General features: G+C 36.6%; 1 protein-coding gene across 14 annotated transcripts in view; it reads left to right on the top strand.

The window, feature by feature from the left end:
• KCNMA1 (potassium calcium-activated channel subfamily M alpha 1) overlaps positions 1–20,611 on the top strand; it is a 427,658-nt gene extending 407,047 nt beyond the window's left edge. For 5 of the 14 annotated variants that reach the window (XM_066191492.1, XM_066191497.1, XM_066191489.1 and 2 more), the window contains 5 exons: positions 1,442–1,572; positions 8,840–9,034; positions 10,620–10,738; positions 12,508–12,732; positions 20,494–20,611. In XM_066191492.1, coding sequence (XP_066047589.1) covers positions 1,442–1,572; positions 8,840–9,034; positions 10,620–10,738; positions 12,508–12,732; positions 20,494–20,518 — 695 coding nt within the window. In that variant the 3' untranslated portion in view covers positions 20,519–20,611. Of the gene's footprint in view, positions 1–1,441; positions 1,573–8,839; positions 9,035–10,619; positions 10,739–12,507; positions 14,978–20,493 lie in introns of those variants that run through there. The other 9 variants (XM_066191491.1, XM_066191495.1, XM_066191487.1 and 6 more) reach the window with 2 other exon arrangements.
• Positions 20,612–27,878: the final 7,267 nt, after the last annotated feature.

The raw sequence follows: 27,878 nt of genomic DNA, 5'->3' as shown, positions 1-27,878 counted from the left end.
GTGATACATATTGTACTAAAGAAAGAAGTCTTGTGGATAGTGGTGTTTTCTTGGATGAAAGTCTTCTGATTCCCAGGAAAGAACATTTATCTTATTACGTTTCCAAGGTGTTATGTTTTAAAAATTATGTCAGGGAGTGCAAAGGCAAGAGTTTTAAATTCTATCCTCATCTCATTAGGACAGCTATCATGAGGCTTTATCTGCAGTAATTCGTGGTTTGTAAGCTAAGCATAGCAAGCACAGTATATACAGAGAGTTGTGAAATGGAGTGGATGTACAAGAAAACTATATGGAAAGGAATGAAACCGTAGGAGAAGGAGGGTCAGAATAGCAGGCAGAAGAATTTCTGACTTAAGAAGTCCAGAGCTGAAATCTGATCAAGTTAACAGCAGCTCTCGTGTTATTTTCAGAGTTTGCTGGGTTGGCTCAGAGATGTGTTCACATGGGGAATAGGGATATAGTCAGTGTGTGCAGTTTCAAATGCTCAAAAAGTTTTTCATTTCCCTTTCTTGCATGGGAACTGAAATTAATTTGTCATTTAGTAAGTGAAGGGTATTTCAATGGCATAGCTAAGCAGTCTGTGCTTTCATGCCTGAGGGAGACTAATATGGAAATGAAATATTTCATGAAATATGATCCACTTGATACACTGATCTCAAGGAAACAACTACTTTTAGTGGAATGAGTTGGAAGCAGAGAGCTTAACTGTGACAATGAAATGCCAGAGAAAGTCAAAATGACAAATACTACTTTATTTGGGCTTTTCTCTAAAACCGCCTGATGCAGATTCTTTTTCACACTGGCTAATGTAGAATTCGTGGCTGAGAAAGTGAAGTTATGGAGACAAATATTTGAACAAAAGGCAGTGCTGCAAGAGAATAACTGCTCATTCATTCAGACAGATGCGTGTTAAAGGGACAGTTTATCCTCTTCTGAGCCGTAAGTGCATTAACACCACTCCAGTAAGAATCACGGCAGCACATCTAACTGATGCCTGTGGGCTATACCAGGGTTTTATTGACAGCCTTTATTTCACAATGGGGTTCTAACTTTGTGTCTTGTGATAACATTTCAGTGTACATGCACAGAGCCTCAGCCACTGTGCCCCACCAATATACCAAGATCATCTCAATATACAAGAGCATAATGTATCTCATTTTGAGTGCAGGCAACTGGTCATGAAGCTACTTTACGGGAAAGGGATAGGAACCTGTCAAGAACAAGTGCCACCTCTTATGAGCAAGATTACAAGCAACAGATTTTCAAATGTACATTTTTACATCCATCTTGATTTCATTTTCAGTGACGTCAAAGACACGAGTCTGTGTTTCCAGACATATGCCGTTTCTTTTTCTTTGACTGTGTAATGTGTGAGGTCACATGCTGGTGACCCAAAAACACCTCTCGACTTTACTCTCAATATTATTATTGTTATTTTCAGTAAATGATTCAAATGTTCAGTTCTTGGACCAAGATGATGATGATGATCCTGACACAGAACTGTACCTCACGCAGCCCTTCGCATGTGGAACCGCATTTGCTGTCAGCGTGCTGGACTCTCTCATGAGTGCAGTAAGCAAACAAAATCTTTTTCATCTCTTCTATCAGTCTTGTTGTGAAAGAGTGTGAAAGTTTAGAAACTTTTCCACAGGTATGCAGGAGAAGATGCTTTTTTCTTAGATGTCAAGAGAATTTCGAAACCTAAGCTATTTTCTTAGTTGGACACAGAGATCATAACTGAAATGCCTAGGAATTCCATGAGTCCACAATTTTATAAGGAAACAGTCTCATGTCAGGTTTTAGGGATCATGCTTTCAAAAAAACAGTTGTCCCTTCTGCCTAAAATCTAGACCTAAATGCACTGTGTCAGTAGTCCCTGTGCTCACTATTCTTGTCAGACAGCATCAACTGTGTTTTGAGCTTTTAATTTCCTGTAGCTATGAGCAATGCTCTGAGTATGAGTGCTGGGGGACACTGATAGAACTCCATGAAAGCCATTGTACACATCTCATGAACTCGATTTGTGTGAAGAGAGGTTATTCTCTCTTTTTCATATGAATTTTCTTGTGGATCAAAACTTTAGTGCATGCCAGAAACTGGAGATGGTGGCCTTTGGTTATGTCTACTTTGGGACTTTTGTTTTGCAGCCATAGCTCAGCTCTGAAGCAAACCCCTTGGTCATGCTCCTCTTCATCCTTCTCATATTGGCTAAGTTTTCAGACCAGTCTTGTTCTGTATGAGCTGCACTTCTTTCAGAGGGACCTTAAACTTTGCTAGATATAGCAAGGACATAGTCTTTTTAAAATATGAGCATGGGCTTTCTGAGCTGGCCATGGAGTAAAGTTCCATAGTGCTGGGAAAGATCTGTTGTAAACCCCAAGTAATGCTATATATGAGTAGATGGGTTTCTCTAAAGGAGCCAGGTCTGACCTTCACCTGAATTCAAAGTGAAACTTTTTTTCATTTAAGAAGAATTCATAGTGATCTTTATTATTTATTATTGTATTTGTATTTCATATTTATGTATCTGTATTTTCTAATTTTCCCTGATATATTTTTCATATGTTCCATCAACAGATGAATAATATGAGTCTCCACAGATAAAATTTTATTTTAACGCAGCCTAGGAGGTTTCAATAACCTCAGAAAATGCTTTTCTTGAAAGCTACCTTCAGTGTTTTGTAGGTGTGACAAATTCAGGAAACCTAAGCAAGAAGTCAAACTCTGTACCTTGTCTAATTAAAATCTCCATTTATAAAATATTTGGCATATTTATATAATAAATGGGAATTTTGCATAAATGGGAATTTAACATGAAGGTTGAAAATGTTACTTAGAGCTGTTTATCTACTCCCATTATTATCTAAGTCAATGTCTCTGAATGTATTGTTCAGAATCAGGAAAAAAGTAGGATCAATCCTTTTGGTTGCCACTGGCATTGCCATCGAAAGAGAGTGAGATGCTGTGGGCGTCATTGCTTCCTTGTGCAAAGGTGTCTCTAGTAAATAATAGTGATGTAATGAAAAATAGGTGTAGCATGCCTGTTCAGATATTTTGATAGCTTTAGTTTTTTCTAACTTTTATTAAATCTTAGTTTTGGACAACATGCCCCTCTGTTTCTGCAGTTCCTTTCTATAAAAGTCCTTTTTCCTCTAAGCATTTTCACATCTAAGTGGTCATATTATGTGTCAGGGACAGTGCAGCCTGAAGCCAGAGAAGTGTAATAACAAGAGTAGAAAATTCTCTACTTAAAAAAGTACTAATCAAGAAGACAAGCCAAAGATTCAGTCAGAATTGTTCACTATCCTGTCTTTTCTTTCACTAGTTTTCTGATCAGTGGCAGTGTTCTTTTCTCTTTCTTCCTCAAAGGCCCAGCAAGGAATTGGAAAAGTTGAGTTCTTCCTGACCCTTCAGAAAGTGTAAAATGTGTGAGATGTTTTCCCTTTACTATCCATATTCTTGTGAGGAAAGCGTGTTCTCCTTTCATTTCTTCTCCAAGGAAAAGTGTTTCTCACACAAACTATTAATCTATTTGCACTATATTATCTCTTACCTTGATCTTTTTTTCCTAGAGTACACTTGCTTTTAGCAAACAACTTCTGTTTATTGTGTCTAACTTCATACTTGCAAGTATGGGCCAACTGAACCCCAAATCCTAGCTAAATTGTGAGATCTGCAGTCATGCTTTTATCCTATTAATTGCACAGGAATTTTGTAAGAAATATATTCTGTGCACTGCTGTCCTTTCCCAGCTCACTTGGAGACAAGTATATAGTTCATTATTCTATTTACTTAGTGATTCAGTGGGTTTTACTGCTTATTTTTGATAGGAAAATTCCAGTTTATGATCTCTGCTGATATCTCTGTAATGAAAATTCCTTATATATGGTGTAAATGCAAATGTACATGAACTGCTCCTTTAAGAATGAATCTCTTTCCACAGCAGTGGGGTTTTGTAGTAAAACAAGTGTAAGAAAGATTAGAAAGTCAAATAATAGCCATGCATACAGTATTATTTCTGACCTGTGGGTCATTTGAAACAATATAGATGTGTGTCTATAAAAAACCTATAAAATAGATTTAAAATAATTTGCTTAAGTATTCTATAATTGTATAATAATAATAATAATAATAATTCTACAGTATTAATCAGTGTTAAATTATTCTTTTTTTTTCTAGTTTTATTAATATTGAAGTAGTGCATTAAACCCAACTCATTAATCAAAGGTTAGAAAATGTGGTAACTTTCTAATTCAAGTCTGAGTGCTGGAGATCCTCACATTCTGCTAGTTTAGCATTATTTCCTATAAGGTGACTGTACTGGATATTTTAAATTTGAAATTGTCTGTTATTTCCTTATTTCAAAGGTAAAAGTCTTTAATGCAGTTTCGTTTTCAAAGTTCTGTGTACTGGGCATCTACACAGAGTTTGGCTTTACAGCAAAGGCAGTATAGTCCACAAGCCCAGGATTCAGTGTAGTAGCTCAAATACCATTGCTCAGAGAACAATAACAAGCTCAAAATTTGCCTTGTGATTTTGATGAGTTGGTAGCAGTGATCTCACCAGTTTTGGTTCAAGAGTGTTACTGTGCTCTGGGGAAAGGCTCTGGGCTTGGTTCATGTTTTAACTGTGGCAGTGGCCATTGGTAAAATGCTCCAGCTAATCATTATTATGTCTTTGAAGAGACATCTACTGCCATGAGGTACTGAAATGATATATTAATATTTATTTTGTTATACCACATGCAAAACCAGCGAAATAATACACACTGTGTGTCAGTCTCAAGGCAGCACCACTTCTGGAAAGCAAGAGCATGCTTTCATCACCAAGTAAAATAAGTAAAATGTAACTAAAAAGTGTGGGATTGGATGCATCTTTTAGATTATGTAACTGGTTTTTAAAAATGTTATCTTCAGCTATAGAAAAGTGATGTGACACAGGATAGTCAAAAGAGCAAATTTTTGAGCAGGACTTCTTCTTTCTGGGTCTTTTTTGAGATAGTTATTCCATAAAATCCTGTATGTGCAAGGTTTGAGCAGTTGTCCTGAGAGCCAAAGCTTCCCTTTTGGTACTGCTCCTTTTGGCACTGAAGTTGGAAGTACAGAAGTTCTGGCAGGCTGGCATCCTTCCCACACCTACCACTGCAACAGACCTGAGGTGGTGTTGGAGGCAAGGATCTCCAGCACCAGATGATACCATTTAGCATTTGCTACCCTGGAATTCATTTGCTTGTGCTAGAACTTTAGATCTTTTTTGATTTCTGTATTACCAAATCCTACTTTTTGTTCATATAAGCGAAAGTACAGAATGGAAGAAAATCATTAAAACAGTTAAAAATAACTTTTCATTATATCCTGTACTTAAGAGTTCTCCCTAAGAGATCCTCACTGTCTTATTTATACAGAAAAGAAACTGTTTTTATTTTTGATATGAATGCAAGACTATTTTTCTTACAAGTCTGTTCAGAAAATTAGTAAGAAGCACCTTGTAACTTATAGTGTCCCAAACTTCTTTAAAGTTTGGACAATAGTTTAAGAAGTAATAGATCTTCAAATGGTGAAATGCTCTTATTTATTTTCTGCTCTTGATTCTGTCTCAAAGGCTCTTTTGTTATTGGTATGAATTACTGATGTTACCTCAGTCACTCCTTAGGTTTGGATGTATATTATTCCTCCAAATGAAAAAGAAAAGCGAGTTAAAATATTTGTTTGAAAGTGAGGTTTAAAATCGTGTGTAGTGGAGGAGGAGTCTTTTTAAAAGAAATTAATGAGAAAACCCACTAGCAAACACCAAAAAGGCAGATATAACTTGAAAAATGACAATTTTAGTGTAATTATAAATGAAAGGCAAAGTGCTGTTAAAGTTAAAGCAATATTATTAAAAGATGTGCTAATTTTCAGTTAAATTTTCTGTAGAAGACCAATTAGTTTAAAAGACATGACAGCATTAACTGCAAAACATAAGCAGTCTGGTAATTATACTTTAAAAAATGATTGAACAAATGGGAAAGCATCCTTGAAACATTTGAAAGAGCTGCACTACGATTCCAAAGCAAGGACTAGGTGGCACTGCTAGCTCAGATATCTGTGTCATGATTTCCTTGCTATTTACCCAGTTTCAGTGTGTATGATGCATCTCCTTTTTTCTGTGTTTAGAATACAACTATTTCCTATTCTCATTCCGGATGCCAATTAAAGTGATATCACACACATGTCCAGTGTGGGGTTTGGTTAATGACAACAGCAAACAAGTATTTCCTCAGTTTTGATTTTACACTTAACGAAAGGGATTCTATTTTCCGTCACTGGAAAGTGCCTTGTTACTTTAAGTACAACAGCACCTTTCCAAAGACATTCTGTAGATCAGTTTCTTATAAGTACTGGCATATCCAGGCCATGTACCCTCCCACTGAGCAAGTAGAAGATCACTCTCAAATTAATTTCAATGTATTATTATTCCAAAGGAAATGGATATCAGCTAGTTCAGCTTTTCAGTGTTTCCCTAGTTCCAAACTGGCAGGATGTAATGAGGAGTCTGATTTTTGTGACAATCAAAAGCATGGGCAGACAACTTTTTGTTGAGGAGTGTTAAATATTTTACTACAGAAGGAAGCAACCCTATTTAGCAGAAGGTGACAAGTTACAGCTTCCTATTCACCCATCTTTTCTTGCTAATGGTTGGGCATTTTCTGGTCAGATGCAATGCTGCAGCAGTTTTTCCTGAAACTTGAAATCTTTTCTCCCATTAATTGCAAAAAAAAAAAAAAAAAAAAAAAAAAAAGCCAAAAAACCCCCCCCCAAAACAAAACAAAACAAAACAAAAAAAAAAAAACAACCAAAAAAACCCCAAGGAACATCTTTTGGCTACACTCATCCGTCTGATTAAACGGTGCCATCCACATTAGTCATGGTGTGAAACCCAAATTAAGGCATTGTTCCACAATAAATGGTGCCTCCTTTGCTAGCAAGGGTCTTAGCTTTGCCTTAGAGGTATAGCACTGTGGGAAGAGTTGCCAAAGAGGGCGAGTCTGATTTCATCTCAGGGACATCAAGGAAGAAGTAATTGAAAAATAAACAATCGTGCCTGAATGTCTTCTCTCTCTCACGATGGCAATTCCTATTAAAAATCATGTAATCGCTCCAGACTTACATTCCTGCAAGGGGTCACATTGATTTTTCTGTATGTTAAGAGAGGTTTGAGTATTACACTTGAATTGTTACCCTGTGCATCCACATGTGTAAGAGCTGATTTGAGATTATCTGTTTTTTTAGACTAGCTGAATCTTCCTGAACCTCTGCTTATGTTAGACTCCTCTTTACAGTACGCTTTGTAGTTAAAATATGTAGTGCCTTACCCAGGTTAACTTAAATAACTGGAGTTGATGAGGTGCAAATATTTGCTTTAGGGCATGTATAACAATAAGAATATGTTCCTCTCATTTTAATTTAGTCAACAGGTGAATGGCATATATGCCTATGTAAATAAGCAGAGAAGCTTGAAGTTAGGAAACTTCAATGTAAAGTGAAAAACATTTCTGCGTAGAACTCATTTTCTTCTGTTTTATCTGTCATCTCCAGAAAACAATGAAACTGAAGTTTCATTATACAAAGAAAGAATATCAAAGTAACATGGATAGGAAGCCAGTTCTGCTTTTTTGATCTCAGGATAAAATACTTCAACCTCTACCTCAGTTTACCCATGTACTAAATACAGTTACATTATATGGATAGAGAAGTGAATTTCATTGAAAAGTATTATTTTAAAAGTCTTATCTTTAGACAACAAGCACTGTTTGAGAATTCACTATTCACTTTTATTTTGTTGAATTACAGACATTTGTTCTAAGTCCTAAATTCAACAAAATCCAGAAATCCAGTAATGTCAATCCTGTGTACTCTACAGTGAGCTCATTTTTTCCTTTTATGTTCCCTGCACTTGCAAAGCTTCTGAAAACTCAGACATTGGTGGCATTATAAGTGACAGTCTTTCCTTTTTTTTGTTCAAATTTTTTTCCCAGTACAATACATTGCAGATGTTTAACTGAGTATGTCTGAACTATACCAGTATACTTTAAAGTGAACTTGAAAGTCATTCATCTGGATTTAAATTAATATTTTAAATACCCATTGTTTGCCTGACAGACCAGCAATGCTAAGATGCTGGCAAAATGTCAGTGTGCAGTAAATCTTCCCTAATAAACCACACTTACCCTATACCCTAGAGTTTTTTAAAAGGACCACCAGGATCCCAAACTCATCATACATTTATCTGGAATGAACTCAAGATGTTTAATTGATACATGCTTATGTCTGAACACTGTCAAGTCTCGTAATAAGATGTTTAGTACAATACATCGGTTAGACTGCTAGAGTCCAGCCACAGTAATAAGTAATGACATTTGCAGCACAAAGGCAGCTCCCCAACGAATTGGTGACAAGAGTAAAAAGGCAATCTAGCCTGTGTAAGCTTTAAATGTGGTCTGAATTTTACAATTACATGTCCTAAAGCCCATTATTAGACATGAGGGCGATGAGAAGGAAAGCAGTCATTGCATCACTACTAACACCAATTATAGGAAACATAAATCATTCAAATTTTTGTACTTTAATAAAAATCAGCCTGAATTGGTGTTTAAAAGGAAGGATATAGTATAGGAGCCTAATGGGATAGAAGAAAATAGAGTAATTGGAGGCTGCTGTCTTTTCACTTTCTATATAAAATTATTTGAAGAGACAGCCAAGAACTTTAAACAGCAGAAACCCGGAAAAGTTGTAATTTGGATGTCTTCAGTTGTGACTTTAATGGTGTTTGCTTAAAGAGCTTTCTTTTATCTCTGCAGACATACTTCAATGACAATATCCTCACACTGATCCGGACATTGGTAACAGGAGGAGCCACACCAGAGCTGGAAGCACTGATTGCTGAGGAGAATGCATTGAGAGGAGGTTACAGCACGCCCCAGACACTTGCAAACAGGGACAGGTGTCGAGTTGCTCAGTTGGCTTTGTATGATGGGCCATTTGCAGACCTAGGGGTAAGATCATGAGGGAAATGTAGGACCAAGGCTGGTCTGTGCTCTATTAGCTTTCTCTCAGACTGAGTGAAAAGTCTATCTTAATAAGCATATAATTTCTATTATTGAATTTAATAGAGCTTTTGGATTGTTTAAAATTTATAGCACAGAGTGCCAGATTTGCTCTTTACCTTTTAAGAAGCTGTATGACTGCCCAGGATCCTTGCTTACATATTTCATACAGAAAATTCTGTGGCTCTTCTTCATTGTCAGCTGAAGAGATGGATGAGCTGATTTGGACGATATAACCATTATAGTAATAATGAATTTTAAATATGTTCAATATATATAGATATACCTTTTTTGGGTTTAGATAAGCTTGTTTAGTGTTTTTGCAGAGCTTCCAGTTCATAAAATCTGCTTATTAGCTTGAAAACAAAGTTGTAAGATTTGTTTTCTGCTGGTTTTGGATGGACTAAAATTCTTGTGAAATCCTAATTTTCTGATAATTTGACTTCACTGTTCTAGGGGTGAAGTCAAAAAACAAGCAAACAAAAAAATTTTAAACCCCGAAACCAAATAGATGAATGATCTTTTTAAAAGAGTGCATTATATAAAAATAGACAAAGAAGTTTCTAGAAACGTTTTCTGGGCCACAGTTTGAAATCTTGAGGTGCATCTGAAAGCACCCACTCTGCTTTGACGATGATGTAGGTTTTGATGTTTCTTAAATTAACCTTGAGTTCACCAGCTCTGTCCAAAAAGAATGGAATTACCTTCTTCACAGAAATGACAGGGAATCCCAGTTTAAGGATTAGGGCAGCAAGAGTACACAGATAGGAGCCTACAACCTTTCAGTTGATGTAGCAGTCCAGTTGTAGCTGAGACCAGCAGCTGATCAAAACACTTCAGCATGCGGCTTAATGTTTCCACAAATAAAATAGGCAGCGCCAATCTCTCAAATGCTGTTTCACCAGAGCCTCAATTGCACTACATCTGTGAAGGCAGAATGCATTAACTCTCATGATTAATTAAGAGTCACTATTTTAGATATACAATTGAGCAAATCTAAACTTTTTTTTTTTTTTGCTAATCACATATTTAGTTATTATTCTACGGCAGGAGATATTTTATTATTCTTTCAAACCCTTAGAACTCTTATTTCTATTGTGCTCCTGGTGATTTTTTTTTTTTTTTCTGGATGACCGTATGGCTGCTGCCAAGAAAGGGTCAAAGATACTAATGATTTTAATACCACAGTTAATGTAATTTGTATAATATGCATTGTCTGGTACCAAAATTCGTATTTCCAGCCAAAAGCAAATCACTCACTCTTTCCAATTTGCCATTATTTCATGGACCAAGGCTCTCCAAAATAGCAGTCATCACTTTACATAGTTACTTATTTGAAATAAAATATTTAGGTTATTCATTTCCTTGGGTAAAAGGCTCTTATTTGAGACAAACAACAGACTGTCTATACACTGTCTCATTTTTTAAAAGTTCATACTGAACGACCTGTTTCCTGACATTGTGTTAACAAAGAAAGGGAAAAAACGCCCTGTTGCTCTTTTTTTTTTTTCTTTATGTCCTCTCTTTCCTCTAGGATGGAGGTTGTTATGGAGATCTATTTTGTAAAGCACTGAAAACATACAATATGCTTTGCTTTGGAATTTATCGATTAAGGGATGCACATCTAAGTACTCCCAGCCAGTGCACTAAACGGTGAGTCTGGTCTTTTAGAACATCTCTGCTTCACTGGTCTTCAGTCTTCTCAGCGAGGAGGAGCCCAATTCCTGTAGTAAAATAAAAAAGAGCTTGCTCCATTTTTGCATAACTTTTCCACAGTCCTCTTTGAAGATTTCACGATGTCTCTTTATCTGACTTCAAATCATAAGCTGGATGTCACAGCATAAATTGTCAGCTAATCTTATTCAAAATTTTTTAAATAAATTTTCAGAATATATTTTTATCTTGTTTGCTTTATGATGATCCACTGTTTGGATCCAAGGGAAGGACTTCAGTTTCCTTATATTAATCAACTCTTAAGTTGTGGGAGAATAATTTAAATTACAGTAGCTAGTCTTTTTTCTGAATGCTCAAAAAATACTCCTCTGGGCTTCCTATCAGTACCATCTGTGTCTAATCATAATTACTTCCAGTAAATGGAAAGCCTTCTCTTGGTAGACTACATTTTTTCTTCAGTAGCACCAAGCCTGACCTCAGTGCTTTAAACAGAGCAGTCACATTTCCATCTTTGCAAACTGAAGGCCATTTAGCAGCTTGCTTGAAATGTGTCTTAATTAACTGCTTCCTAGAAATACACACACAGACCCATACCAGAAGTATCACAAATCTACCATCTGTTACTGTTTCGTGCTCTACAAAAAAGCATCATTATTGGGTGAACATGGCAATAAACAACACTGCAGCCCACCAAGGCGGCTTCTTCTGTAAGAACTTGAACAAATTGGGTAGAAAAAATGATTTGCAGTTTAGATTTACACTGCAGTTGCTATACTTGGGATTATTTGTTGGATTAATAAGGGACTTCTGTCCCTGAAGCAGCTAAGCAGATTTCTTATGAGCATTGAATTAATTTGAAAAGAAGTCATGAGCTTCGTGTTCAATTTTTACTCATTTTTTGCTTGGACAGAAAATGCCGATTGGCTTGCTAAAGTCTGTTTTTCACATGCACGAAAAAATTTAGCAGCTGCTCTATAAGCCCTTCATACCCTGAAAGGCCATTAGGTGAAGGTGGGGATTCCTGAAATTGAGCAAGTTTTTATTTCAGGCCTGGGATTTATACTAAGCATTGTTGGATTCTCAGATGTGCAGATTTCTCTTTATAAATGCTCGTGGAGGCCATGAATGTACATGTGGAGTGAATGAACAAAATTAACCTCGCTACAAAGTATTTTCCTTAATTTGTTTTAACTACAGTCACAATCCAAACCAATAATTATATCCCTTGTTCTATTGACAGTACTTAAATATTTAATAACTGTGTAAATATGTATTTAAATGTAGTGTGTCTTTAAATATGTATTAAATATATATTTAAATAAGCTGCATATTAAAGCCTCCTCTCTCTGCTTTTCAGCCATTCTTTTAAATACTGTTTGCGTTGGGTCTGTTACTGGTGTTTGTCAATATATGAATATATTTGCTGCAGTCATTGCATTATGGTGCAGCCAGAGAAAGAAGCGTGATTTGTATGGTGGCTTCTCTGAAAAATCATTATGTGATTCACTTGAAGAACATCATTCTTAGTCTTTATGTCTGTTTGACAGAAAACATAAAAAAGGTGACAGCTGACTTGAAAAGGTCCTAAACTTTAACAGGAATTATGTGAGCTAAAATTAGGTACAAACCGAAATGCAAAAATTAGGCTAAATGTTCCTGAGCTAACAACTCTAGAAAAATTTTAAGTATAAATCTAAACCTGTTTTCTTTTTCTTTCTTTTTTTCTTTCTTTCTTCCTTTCTTCCCAGTTACGTTATCACAAACCCACCGTATGAATTTGAGCTTGTGCCGACGGACTTGATCTTCTGTTTGATGCAATTTGACCACAACGCTGGCCAGTCCCGAGCCAGTCTTTCTCATTCCTCCCATTCCTCCTACTCTTCCAGCAAGAAGAGCTCATCAGTTCACTCCATCCCATCGACAGCAAACCGACCGAACCGCACCAAGACCAGGGATTCCCGGGACAAACAGAAGTATGTGCAGGAGGATAGACTTTGATATGTGTATCTACTCCCACTGTGTGTGAAACTTGCATTCACCACCCATTCTCCCTGGTTAATGTTTCCAGCAGTAATGTTCCCTGTTTTCCCATGGAGTTCTCCCTTTTTTGTACACATATTTTGCATATGTATGACAGTGTGCATGTGATTGTCATTTTTATTTCACCACCATAAAACCCTTAAGCACAACAGCAACAAAGCAGACGGACCAAAAGTTATTTATGATGCTAGGGGAGAATAAAAAAAGAATTCTGAACCCATAGGCACACTGAAAACATAAATAACTCACTGCAGTTACTCTACATATCCAAAAATAGAGTATATTTAACATGAACACTTGCTCTTGATGTCAGAGTTACACAAAGAAAGTCATTTAGTGCAAAAATGTTGATGTATGTTGCAGTAGGTTTTTTTAATACTCATATTTACAGGAGCTGATACATTTATTTGAAGCTTATAAAACTCTCCTATTGAAAAGAAAAACACAAAAAAACAAAAATCCTGCAAAAAAAAATCTCTGCTGATTTTTCACTCTCAAAGCTTATATTATATAGGGCTTACACTCCTTGTGTAGATTAATGCTACACATCTGCTTCATACCAAAGCAATATCAGGGACTTTCCTGCTTGTTTAAGAACTTTCTCTAAAATACTAGTCTTTTGGAGATGGTGTATTTTCCCTTTAACAGTGAAATTGTCTGGGCACAAAGTTTTAAAACTCCAATGGTTTAATTTAAGTTTAGAAAGAGTCTAATTGCATATTAAATTATTATTCTGTCTATTTATATTGCCACGTGAATAGCTATATTTTCTTTCACTTTTGACATTTGGGATAAAAAGCCATATGTATCATAAATATTGGATGTAAGTCATTAAAAACCACCTTCTTGGGAATTCTACGTTTTTAAAAGGTGAATTAGTCACCTTATGTACAGAATAAATAATGTTCAGAAAAGAGCAAGCATTTTTCTATGCTTACATATCAGATCTCAAGGGACTTTGTTCCTTTCCCCAGATGGTAGTTTAACTTTTCCAAGTTAGTGTTGGTATAAATCTTCCAACAAGAGCCCTAATATGTGAAGAACCTCCAGAAATCTTGCTGCATATTCTACCTGTTTTTTTTTCAACAGGTGCATGCCAGTATGCAGGAACACAGGGAAGACAACTGAGTGCCTTTAAATCTCTCCCACTTGGGGTGAAAAGGTGCTGTGCCCCCCAGACTGTTAATGAGGAGAACAAGAGGGCTGGGTTGGAAATATTCACAGTGCTGAGATGTCGTTTTTCGTGCACTTGCCAGAATTTAGTTCTTGCAAATTGTCACCAATGACACATGTAGCCAAAAAAAGTTGTGGCAGGGAACTAAATAAAGTAGTGGAAGGGAACCTGCCCTAGACGGCCATAGAAATGATACTTCAGGCTTGCTTTTACTTTGTTTTCTTGGTGTAAACTTCAGAAGCCAATGTTTATTTTGAAATACACAGCTAGCTCTAGGTTTATGGAGGGTTTCCTAGGGTAGGGAGGGCAGAAACACATACCCTCTTCCCTGGCTATCCAGCAAGAAAGCATGCAGACAGAGAAAAGTATTTAGATTTGAAATGATTAGCGTTGTAACTGCCAAGCCAATCAAGGTGCTTTTATGGTTAGTTTTGTCTTCTACCTTCCCCTTCCCCAAGCATGATAATTTTGAAGATTTGCTTGCTGTGTGAATTGACAATAAAGCCAAGCACTTTTACTGACAAAACCTGGAACCATGTAAGTGGGCTACAGAGAGTACCACTGTGGAGTGCTAAGCATAATGATTGGAATACAGTCTATATGTGTGAGTGTGCATTCAAACGCAGCTGTAAGTCCCAGCACTGAAATACGGTGCAAATTATGGTTGCTCCCCTACAAATGAGACTATTACAGTTGCTCTTCAACATAAAGAAAAATTCATATGTTCCTTTTTGCAAAGAAAGTTATCATGTTTTGCCCTGAGAATATTTATTACTACAAGGATGTGCCAGTTAAAGTGCTCAACCAGAAATATGACAGTTTAAAAGCATTGTAAAACTTACATAGCTTACTTCTTTTTCTAAAGTGCAACAAGGATGAATAGAATGGGCCAAGGTATGAAAATTAATGGTTCTGCATGACCTAGCAACTGCTGTGGGTTTCCCTCTATAACTTTGTCCTTGTGAAAACTTGTGAAATTAAAAAAAAAATAGTTACAAACTTTATTCAGTTATTGGTTTGTTTGTTTGGTTGATTGTTTTGTTGGTTTTCTTTTGCCTTTTATTTTCCCACCAAACCAGAAGTAAAACTGGCTGCTGCTGCTGCTGCTGCTGTTTCTCAGCCCTGTTTTGTTTTTTTATCCTCTCATCTGCTTGCCTTTCTAATTGCACGTGTCCTTTTGTAAACAGGCAGGTTCCTGCTCAATGAAGATGCCTGTCATGGTGCAGACATTACTTTATTTCCCATTCCTCATTCCAATTTCTTTCCTCCCTTCCCCTCCCTACTCTCCTACTCCCCATGTATGTAGATGAGCATCTTTTTATGTTGGCAGTATTGATTGAAGATAGTTGAGAGCAGTTACACATTTTAGAAGAATGTTAATGGCTTTGACACCAAAATGCTTTTCCATTAATGTTTTATCTGTTTTCGATTTAGCAGAGAAAGGAAGGGTGTTAATATGAAGCCACTTGTCACATCCTACATAATGATTTTTATTTAAAAAAAAATAGTATTTGTATAACCATGCAGCTCAAATAGAAAAATTATAAACAGCATACGCTAGAGAACTAACTTGCCTACTTTGTGAGCAGCAGAAGAGGAATATCTAGTACAGGTGCAAATCTGAATTCTTCAAATTACAATGAAGTCTACTCCACCTCTGTCCTCTATTCTGAAGTTAGAATTCTAGAACTTTTGACATTTAGTATTAGTGTGTACAATTTCCAGTGCTGACTATAGTCAGATTGATCAAACAGTTTGTTATAGTGATAAAGGTTTTCTGATGCATGTATACTAATGGAGGTTGGTCATTATAAGTAGAGAAGTACATAAATCAACCTTATGTTGGTTTTAATATTAAAAAGTAAGAGGAAATGTCCTGTTCTATCCCAAGTCAGACAATCATAGCAGAATAGTTAGTTTTTGAAAGTGAAGATGTATCACCAATGTCAGGACGTGATGTTTGAGGTTTTTAATGAAGGTCCTGCCATTTTTATCAGTCCCAGCATGGTTTCAGCATTGGAAACCAAGTTCTTAGTGAGCTTATGGAAAACCGTATCTAGCAAACCTGCAGGTTCTTGGCATGGGTTCCTACTGAGCTAATCAGAGAGAGCCAGGTATTTTCCAGTGAAATTCCCATTGTCAAACTAAGAATTTTGGTCGTTTAAAAAATAAAACATCAAGAACAAGTCCAGAACATCATCTTTGTAACAAAACTTTAGTTGCTCTGGGGCAAAGTAAAGTTATTCATAGAAAAAGAAAAGTTTAGTCTCTCTTTCCCTGCAAATCTCTTACTGCCTGCTGCATGTAAAATATTCATCTGCCAAACAAAGAATTACTGAGCAGGTAGGTGGAGAAACTTTTATTACTTTTTTTTTCTCATGCAGGAACAAATTACAAGGGAGAATTTTCAGCTTAGTTATAAACAAGATGATTACATGCAGGGAAGAGACACACAAACACATACGTGACACACAAACATATGCATGCAAACTAATTTGAAACTGCAAGTGTCACAGAAGAAAAAAACTCATGTTTTAAAGGTTGAAAGGTGACCCGGGATTATGGTGAGAATACAAATTTATTAAAACCTTTGTGTTATGTTTGGGTAGTATTTTCTTTGCCTCTGCTTAGAAGAGACAGTGTTTGACAGTGACATTTGTTCTAAGTTGCTACTCAGTCCAGAATTAATGATAGAAATTTTAAAGCACCAATACAATAAATCTGTGGAGAGAATTGCTGGAGTCTTATCCAAGTTGAAGAAAACTGTATTTTGATCTTTTTACTTCGATTATTTATATCCTTTTTTTATGCTGCAGGGAAGAGTGTTACACAAAAACTTTAATTTTTATTTATTTGTAATATGAGCATTAAGCCTTTTGAATCCTCATGAATGCAATGATGCTGATAGCCCATTATAAACATAGATGCTTTAGAGGAAAGTAAATGTTTTCATACATGCAGTTACTTAGTTGTTCCAACATCTCTCAGGTGACACTGTCAAAAACAAGCCTGTCAAATAGCGTAGGAAGATCAGCGACTTTTTTCAGCAGCTCCTAAAAAAATAAGATAAAAAACTACACCTATTGTCACTATAATGTAGAAACACTTCTGGTAAGGATCAATATGCATATTCTGAATGGGAGAGAAACAGACTGAATGTGACAGAGAACTTAAAAATGCTTGGTGAGTATAACAATATAAAAAGGCTTTAAGAAGGAGGTTTCTGAACTGATCTAAAGGAAAGAGTAAATATGAAAGATAAAAATCTGTGCTAAGACTCTGGAAGACATACCAAAGTTAGGCTGTAAGTGTAGCATAAAAGACTGAAAAGGGTGTAGGAGCTTCAAGAAGGACATTTAATAACTGGGAGCAGAGTAGCCAAGAGTAAAGATCAGGAGTGTTAAGCTCACATTTCAAAGGTAAGTAGAGAGGTCAGTGAATTTGCACAGGAGATTCATTGTTATGTGGTCAAAGATAATTTTAACAGCAGAGGAACACAAAAGAAATAAAGCAGGATCTAAGCATTGCATGCTGGAGATGATAATGCTTGGATCAAGGTTTCAGCATTGGCAAAAAGAAATCTAAACAGCAGAAGAAATTAGAATTTTACCAGCTTCTGCATTTATTATTAATGTTCTGTGTTTATTACTTGCCAGGTAAAGGCAAAAAGAGACTGGGTGGTTTGTTTTTAAAGAACAGCTCCCTATATAGTAGTTTTATTGTAAATTTAACATGTAAATAAATAGCTAATTTTGAAAATTTTAGGGAAAGCAGGGTATTTTGAAGTACTTTACACTGGCTGCTGAGAAACACTACACAAGTTCTGATGCTTAGCACTCACGCAAGTCTCCCCTTACTTGCTACAGCATTGAAGTAACTTGCTCCAAGTTCTGTTTGTAAGGCAAGTTTTTGCACCATGTGCTAAAAAAAAGAAGGTAGCAATGAAAGTTCATGGTGCTTAACTTGCCTCAAAATCATTTTAAACACAAACCATTAGAAAACTGTTAGTTTGAAATTGTTTGTGTGATCTCACAAGGCTTTTAAAACATGATAACCATCACACTTTACACCTCTCTGAAAGGTTAGTTTAATCGTAGATCACATAAAATTGGTTTCCACAAATGCATAATGGTTCATGTGTCACACTTGAACTAAATGGTTTTTTAAATGGAGCTGAAATTATTTTGATGTGTACACATTCCCAGACTTCTTTTTCATACAACCTTTCTTAAACCGGCCCCCATCAGGAATCGTTCCCTTAAAGTCTCATTAATAATTCAGATGTTCTGATTACTTTAAAAGATCTATGGAATTGAGGCTTTTTTTTTTTTTTAGCTGCTTGACAAAAAGATAAATGAATGTAGAAAGAAACGGTAGGAGTCTGGCAAGCTGTAGATCATCTCTGAACAGATTGTAACTTTATCATTCTGTCAGGAAGAATAATTTAAAGCACTTAATCAGTTAGCTTCAGTGTGCAGGATGTAACATTATGAATTCCTATCGTCCAATCTGTTCAAATCAAAGGGAACTTAATTATAATAGGTGAGAGAGAGGGAGATGGGAGATTGAACATCGTTCAGGCTCAGGCAACTTTAAGGGGGCAGGGAATTATTTAGTCTGGTCACAAATGAGTGGGATATTTTTAAACATAAGTGAAAAGCATTTTAGAAAATGACAAGGAAAACAATACAGTAGTTCTACTTCCCTTCAGTAATAAGCCACTAATAAGTAATATAATTCCTGGGTTTGATCTAGCTTTTAAAAATGTGTAAGAACAGATAACAAAGGTTTTATTGAGGAGTGAGGGTCTGGCATGTCAATTCTAAAAATCTATATAAAGTGGAAGTGTTTTAATTTGTTTTTCATGAAAGTGACTGAAAAGTCCAGTAATTCTGAAGATTAACCTACTTGTTGAGAGACTCTAATTCAAAGGCTCTGTGTTTATTTTGTGCACTTATGTCCAAGTATTTGTCCTCTATTCTTAGTCTTTCAATTTCTATTCTCTCCTTTCCCTCCTGAGCTTTTGTGCTCAGTCCTTTGGTTTCTAAGGTGAAATTTTCTTTTCTAATTTTAATCATTTATTTATTAAAAAATGAGCATTCCTTCCACTCCTGTCCTGATTCCAGATACTGCAGCATTTCAATGGTTTGCAAAAATAGAAGTTTATATTATGTAAGTGAGGCACTAAACCTTTTGCAGCATTTTGGATTCCCCATTGGAATGAGAAGTAGTGTATACATAAGAGTGGCAGCTCTGGTGTGACGCACTTTGAACCTTGCATGTAATAATGAAATGCCCAGAACCTTAAATGTCCACTGCTCTGCCTACCCATCTCTGGAATCTGGGGAAGGAGGACAAGAATGGAGACAGAACCCTGCTCCTAAATGCTTGTCAAGGCACAAGTGCACTAATGGCCATTAGCCACTCTCTAGATCAGGAGTTACCAAGTCTTGGAGCAAAGTTACTCTTGTAAAGTTGCATCCCTGTCATTAAGAAATTGCAGCAGGAATTCTTCTCTAAAGGGTTTAAGAACTAATATTTTCTTTCTTTTGTGAATTTTAAGAAGCTTTTGTCCATACCTGCAATGAAGCAATGCAACATAGTGGTTACAATGATGAACAGCTGGGAAATGGCTGCAGTGCTGCAGCCTCAGCATCCTCTCACATTGCCCCCAGCCCACCTTAAAGCCATGCCATAAAATTCCTCCTGTGTTCATGGAAACAGACATTGCTCAAGGACAGAAAAGAAAGAGTTTCCTCTCTAATTTTCCTTTAAGTCTTTACTTCCTTTGCCTTGCTGTCACCTATCATGACCAATCCATTCAGGATTAGCTGGAGCCCTACCACAGTCCCCTGCAGTATCTGGTGTGTTCCCCAGCCCATTTTAAACCCTGTGTTTCAGAGTAGGGTTATAATGCCCACCCTGTGCAGCAAGGCTGCCGTCTGGCAGCAGGGATACAAGTCCTTCTTTATTCTAACATCAACTGCAGAAAGTTCTTTATGTTCTCCTGCATGATTTCTGGGCCAGCAGTAGCCACCACCCTAAGGCTGAAATGGTTCAGAGAGGTCTCTGACTCTTCAAGTGCTCCTCTGTGTATGGACTCACATGCTCTTTTCTGCATTACCCTTATCCTAGCTGCTATCCTTGGCTTCTTAGTTTAGACTTTTTTTTGTATCATATTTGTTTCAGTAAATTAGTCACCTGAGCATGGGCACAAGAAAAGAGCTCTCTCTTACGTCCAACCAGCAAACTAGCACATTGGCAGTTTTCTTTAGCTTCTATTATCAAACCTGCAAGCGTCATCCTTCTTTCATAACAGTATTTTCAGAGGTATTAATCTAGTGCACTGTACTGCTAGTAATTAGTCCAAGTCACCTTCTATTGATCTCTTTTTCCTATAAGCTTTACTGACTGCTCCCTATTTCTTTTTTTTTTTTAATGCTTCTATGTGTGTGTGCTTCACTAATTATAACTTTCATTTTTCCCTCCTTATTCTGTCTCTACCTGTTTTGCTCCCTAGCAGAAAAGAAATGGTTTACAGATGAGCCGGATAATGCCTATCCCAGAAACATTCAAATCAAGCCCATGAGCACTCACATGGCCAATCAGATCAATCAGTATAAATCGACAAGCAGCTTGATACCACCAATACGAGAAGTTGAAGATGAATGTTGACTCCTTCGAAGCCAGAACTATTTTTTTAAAGCCTGACAAACTTCATGAATGGTGATGTGACATTTATTCCTCTTACTTGCTGAACCACTGATGGAGAAGTTAAGAAGGGCACGCTTAATGGGAAAATAAAGTAGACAGATCTTTGTTTGTCTGCCTTTAATATTGCTTCCACGTATTTTGGAAACTATTTCATTTATAAATGAACATAATCAAAACTAGTCATGTATAGCCTCTAGCATTTTAAATTATTTTTATTTATTAGAAAAAATATATTTTTCTTTTTTTTTTCATTGTTAAGTATTTTCCCTTAAAAAAACAGCGTATGTGGCCAGACTCCTAAGAATTAAAAAAACCCAACAAACCCTCACTCTCTGGCTTAAAGGAGAATGATGGTCACAGTTATAGGATATGTACTTAAGGGAGACAAATGATATATTTACAAAAAGGAAGAAAAAGGTCCAACTTGTATTTTAGTAAATCAAAAAAAAAAAAAAAAGAAGAAAAAAACCTACAACACTTCACCAAAATGTTTCTTTATCAGAAGATGTGTATTTTGTTCAGCATTGACACCAGCTCTTAATAAATTGAACTTATTTATTTTCAGAGTTGAAAGTCATATTTTTGTACATGTAACATTCTTCTGAATTATTCTTTGTTTTATTGACATACATAGATCACCTTGACTGGCAGTTATGTGAAGGTCCAGTAACCCCCACGCTGTCCCCTGCCCCTTCCCACGGTCCCACACAGAAGCCCAGCACCTTCAGGAGCGCGCTGTGACACAGGCACAGGGAATGTCACCACCCCAGCCAAGGGCCATGGGCACAAGGGGCACTTGCTACAAATGGCAAATCTGGCATTTGCACTTCACTTCCCGTTAGCCATCAGCAGTTGCTAATTTCAGGAAGGCAAGCTTGGCAATTATTCTTTTTTTGCCATGTATTACAGTGCTTTAATCCAGAGTGCATAAATTGTGCATGGAAGCATAAGTTATAAACCATCTCATCTACCACATTTTGTTACTTCCTTACTTCAGAAGTGCTGATGACCTTTCATTGGTCTGAGATGGTACAAATTTTTCCTTATGTGGGTAGAGGTTTAGCTCCAGATCCTTGCACTTTGGCTATAGCTCATACCCTGTTAAAGGGCACACTGAATCTCCTTTTGGTGAATTCAGATCAGGATAAAAACAGCAGCTCTACAATCTCACAATATGCTGTCCTCTGCTAATTCCTACAATAAGCAACATCCTATTTTAGCATTGTTTTTCTGGTTGTTTTTTTTTTCCTTTTATTTATTTTGACTTTGCTGGGACACCACACACAAAAGTACAGTAATAACCAAATCAAAATAATAAAAGTGATGAATGTATTTAATATGATAACATGCAAAAGGCCTTTGATGGGTGCCTTTTGTGTCAGCAGTTTCACAAAGTTGCCAACAAGCTTTATAGTCATCAGACAAAAATGTGATATTTCCTATCTGTGCTGCAGTATCTACCCACCCAAGCATTTATGTTCTAAATGATTTAGTAACTCTATCTCAAATAAGCAACATCTGACACAATCGTGTAGAAAAATAAAAAGGAAAGGCTGTGCTAATATGGAAACAAAAATCAGAACCACAAAAACCAGAGTCATCAGGAAAACCAGATTTTCATTGTGCACTTTTTCCAGTTAACTTTAGGCTTTGTAATTTTGCAGAATTGTTAAACACCAGAATTAAACATACCGTGGTACTTTTATCATTAGAGAAATATCAGTGAATCAAACAAATACAAAGCAGATGATGAATTTATTGTGAAAACAACGATGTCCACTATATAATCCAACATTTAAGCCAAACTATCTCAGCTTTAATGTTTGTCCACTGGCTGCAGTACAAGTATAACCATACTAACACCTAATAGGCTTTATTCTGGAGTGACTTCTTGGACTGTGACTATTTTGTTGTTACATTTTGTAGAATAGGTATTTAAAGACAATAACAAGAATTGTTAATACAGTATCTGTAAAATTGGATTGTTTAAAATATTTTACTCTCCTACAGAGTAACAAAACAATACAAGCAGTTTTTCATTGTTATTTAGATCCATGTTTAATGCATTTCACAGTCCCGAAAAGAGAAGATAATTCCAGTGAGTTCTTCCAACATATGCTGCTTCAGCTAGAGACACATTCTGATTTACATCCAGTTTCTGCATTGGGTCATGTTAAGCCTTTTCTTTGAAGTCGGTGCTCCTTTTTCATTTATGAACTGCATTCGTATTACAACCAGAATGAAAAAAGCTGGTCCTGAGTAGAGGAGAATTGTAGAAATTTGTGTTCAACTTCACCAAATACATATATATGAATTTTAGGGTTTTTTTCCTGAGATGACTGGTATTTACTACAGGGGCATAGAGCATTATATCTTATACCTTACCATATACCGTGCCACTTCAGATTGTTCTTCCTTCAGAAGTGAGCATTCACTGGATAAAGCATACTAATGAATCAAATACAGCACCCCTACATAGTTAAGGTTTGTGTGTGTGTCTGTCTAGTTTAACTGTTACACCCCAAAATCCATGCTACTAACTGTTTGTATTTAAAGGACAAGACCTGAACACACTTACGAGCTCTGCTGGCACAGATAGCTCCATATGCCATTGTTGATAGAACAACACCCACAGAGAGCAAACAAGACAGAGAGAAACAGATAGAGTTATGGGTCTACATTTCCCTTTTATAGAAAAGGCAAAATCAATAATATTTTCTTACTCCTGTTTTTGATAATCGGAGATGTAGGACTGATCATTGGAAATTAAGTGGAAGAACAGATAGAAAATCTGTTGGAGATCTTCAATATTCAGCCAGTAAAAATTACAATAAGGCCAGCACCAATAAATGGGTATATGAAGTTACATAGTGGGGAAAATGCTGGGAAAGGAACCTAAGTGACAGCTGACAGACCACATGACGAGTGATGTAGGAATAAGTTCTTGGTCTTTATCGATAACTTTTACCCCTTTCTCAGAAGGCAAAAAGGAAACAAAAAATGTGAGGTGGGGAGGATTTCCAGCTTCTTATTTATTTATTTATTTGTTTATTTTTATTTTTTATTATTTTTATTTTTTTGGCATTAATTGCATGCACTACTGATACAGGCTGTAGAATGTTTTTTGGTAAGTCATGTGTTGGATAAATAGTGTGTCTCTGTGTGTGTTTGATACATGCATGTCCACACATACGCACACATATATATGTGGGTACACACATACACACATGCATATGTGGCTACATACACACACACGTGTATGGGAGTGTGCATGTATTTGATAGAGTCATCACAAGAAGGTGTCATCCTTTTTATTTTCTGTGAACTGGGGTGAAGAAAGGCGTAAAAAAGAAGAAAATATGTGACTTGCAGGGTAGCACAGGAAGAATTGTTTCTGCTGTTTCCACCTAGTTTGACCAAAACCCAGTCATCCTGGTTAGTTTTATCAGAGGTGCACTGACATTATGCTGCAAAGCCTTCTCTCACTGCTGCTGCTGGGCTGTGCTCCTGACCCTCCTCACACCCCTGCACTTGTGTGCTCCCATATTGCCAGAAAGTCTGCTGGCTCTCTCTGCGTCATGGCTATTATTTTAATTTGTCCCCTGAAGCCCATGAGCACTAAGATGAAAGGATAAAACTGTCTTCTGATAGATTTGGTGGCAAGTTCCAAGCACAGAAAAAGTTAAGGTATAAAGAAAAGAAGATATTCATAGTTCAAATGCAAATTTTAACATCTCATTGTATTTGTTAATAGGGAAGAACAAGATGAGAACACTTCCTTGTACTTTTTAAAATTATTCTATAACTGTCACTGACATTTTAACACTTTGTCTCTCAAATCAGCATCAGTAGGGCATACATGGGGCAGAAACTACAAACCCCTTGATGTGGGCCAGGCATGTCAGCTGGATGTGAAAAGACCTAAATGGCTTCAGCCAAAGGTGGGAAAGGGCAGATGTGGTTTGCAAGCAAGGTGCAGGAGACACTGAAAAAGCTTTAGCCTTTTATTATACATTGTTGGGTGGTGGTGGATGAGGTTGGCTATCTTTGGCCTGTGAAAAGAAGATTTTGCATTCCTTGAACTCTTCATGTAGTAGAAGAAGAAATTACAATAGTGTGTTCTCATTCAGGTTTTGCTGGGGGTGTTTGTGTCTGAACTACAGCTAACAACTATTGCAATACTTGGTTGCATAAACTGATGCATAAACATACATTACAAAAAAAAGGAAATAATTTACAAATGGTTAATAATTTATGTTTTCACTGCTTGGCCACTCACCGGCCAATCCATAAAAATTTTAGCAACTTCCCTGGACTAGCTGGCTCACATGGGCTCAAACAGAAACACAGAGCAAATGGTTTTTAGAAGTGGATTCCTAAGGACTTCTGGATCCCAATATATTTGAAATGAACACATATTGAGGTCAATGTGTGTGTGTGTGTGTGTATTTTGTTTTTCACATGTTATCATTGTGAATTTCTTTAGCACCAAAAAAAGTGTGTGTCTCACCTTTCATTTCTAGTTTTAAATGTGCTTAAACAAAATAACCAAGTGTGCAAAAGGCGATGAACAGGACAAAGTGGAAACAGAAATCTGGTCCCAGTGTTACAGTAGATTAGCCTGGGAATATCTGTCAAAGTCAATGGCAAATGCACAAAAAAATTCAGAGGAAAGGGGAACTCTTTATAATCCTTCTAGTTTTTTCTTTTCTGTGCCATCTGAACCACTGAAGTCCTCAACAAACAAGCACCTTTATAATATTTTTTTTCTTTAAATTCTAAAGATTCTTGAATAATCACAGGCTTAAGGGAAATAGGTTTTTTAAAAAGTCATTGTTTATGCACACCAGGTCTCCTAATATTCCATTTATAGTATTTTCATGCTGAGCAATAGTAATGGGTGTGGGTTACAGCCCCATCTGAAATAATGAAATGAATGTAGTAGCCCTTCTGCTGTAGTCACTGCCCAGGATGATATGTGGGCCTATAGTATTGAGAAGTCTGTGCCAGCATTTATCAGAGCTCTATTCATGTCAGTAATGTATCTATTCTGCACAGGTTCTCTCTGCTCTAGCACATGCAGCCACTTTGAAGCTGTGCAGTCTCTGAGCAGCAGTCTGTATGACCAGGTAAATTGCACTGGACTGCTGCTCTGAGGTACCTGCTCCGTACAGCGATGTGTTATTGGCAACTGCCAAAAGGAGGAGGGGTGGGGGAAATGAAGAAAATATAAAATATAATGTATTTCTTTTATTACTTTGGGTCTAATTTAGAGCAATATCTAACTTAGGAAGCTAAATAGTAATGCTGCATCTAATTAGAACCTTTATGATGTTGAGACTAGGTTTCTTACTGCTTCAGTCAATGCATTTTAGAGGAGATCTCTATAAAGTAAAAAAACCAAACAACCCAAAACACAGCATATAGGTAGTTGAATACATGTAATAAAACCCATAGATTTTTTCAGAAACAAAAAATGTGGCATATGAGCACTTTGTTGACTGGAAAATAACTAGTAGGAACCAAATAAAAATGTCAGCAGAAGTTATCTCAAGCAGTTTAAAAAAATTCTGCTTCTGCCATAGTCCTATCGCTTGGGACACATATGCTTAGCCAATGCAAATACTCTAATCTCTGGCAAAAAAAATAAAAAAAAAAGAATAAAAAAAATTATCAAAAGATATATTACTTTAACTTTTGCATTTCTGTAGAGTTCAAGACCACTGAAACCATTTTCTTTCTTTGGAAAAAAACACACACAGGCAAATACATATATACAATATACTTTCATTGTTTCACATGTCTACATTAGTTATGATTTGGAAGTTGAGATGGCGAGGGGATACACTGAGAACCAGCTTCTTAATTTAGAAGTTCATCAAGAAAAAGGAGTACGACTTCATCACTTTACTTTTAACATCATGGGTTGGTGAGAGAGAACAAATGCTGGTGCTCAGAAATGATCTACCTGACTTTGTCATATGTAATATCCAGTGAAAAATATATCGTCCTGTAAAAAGGGTTTGTACATAACTTGTACATGGTTTCATTTTGTATTTTTCTCAGATTAAAATTTATGTATTTGTGTTCTAAAAGAAGGAGATATTGCTGTGTTTTGTTTTTTCTCTTCTAGAAAAGTTTGTAACTTGTATCACCAAGTCATGAATATTACTGCACTCATGAAACCAACACTATTAATACTTTGACCAACAGCCTTTCTCTCTTGCTTACACGCTAGAATCCGCTACTTGTTAATAATTAATATCAGCTGCCATGGAGGATGCTGTGGGTACTATAAATGAGTAATTATGCACCAGCAACAAATGGCACCCTAACACCCGCTTTGTATCGAATACAGAAAACATCTGCTTTGATTTAGCTACTTTACAGGGATGGACAGAGCATTTCATGTCACCTTTAGTTCTGATAGGTAGGGTAAAGATGGTTTGATAATTTTGCTAAACAACGCAAGGTTTTCTACTTTCTCATGATGAGTACATGTAAAAATTCTCTGCAAGTTTTGTACTATGTTTCCATTGTAGGGAATTGGGTATTATCCTACATGCAACTGTATGGTTTTAGGCTTAAGAAAAAACAATCTCCTTTTGGAGTCTGTAACATTGTGTGCATGTGGCTGGCATTCTGCCAAAAAAATAACCTTGTCATTAAGGCTGACATCATTAATCTTCTGTGCAGCAGTATCACCACAGTGATTTGTAATCAATCACAGTTTGATAAACCTTGCTTGAGTCTGAAAATTGGAGAGGAAAGAAGAGGAGCAGAACTCTGGAAAAGACTCAGTTAAGCATTTGAGGAACCCCCATACATACAAATGGTCAATTGGTCCTGACACAAAGAAGCTGATATAAAATGGCTACACAGATTGCTCTGTAAGCAAACAAGAATGGTTATGGGGGGGGCGGGGGGAGGAGAATCAATGCGTGACACTATCTCTGCAGGACTGTGGAGAACTGTGTAAGAAACTGGCTCTGCACCAATGCCAGTAAAGCAAACTGGCCCGGCCCTCACTGAGTTCACTTGTACAGACCATCCTTAGCCTCTCTCACTGGGGAAGGGGGTTCATGCGGCATAAAAACTGTGATGCCTGTCTTCAGCCAATCAGTGAAAGGACTACTACTCTGTGTCAGTATATCTGTATGCAGATGCTTACTTTAGATCTTATTCCTTGAC

Source organism: Chamaea fasciata, unplaced genomic scaffold (assembly GCF_029207755.1).
Source record: "Chamaea fasciata isolate MVZ Bird 193981 ecotype frontalis unplaced genomic scaffold, bChaFas1.0.hap1 SCAF_9, whole genome shotgun sequence".
NCBI lineage: Eukaryota > Metazoa > Chordata > Aves > Passeriformes > Sylviidae > Chamaea > Chamaea fasciata.
This window is presented reverse-complemented; position numbering and strand designations above follow the sequence as displayed.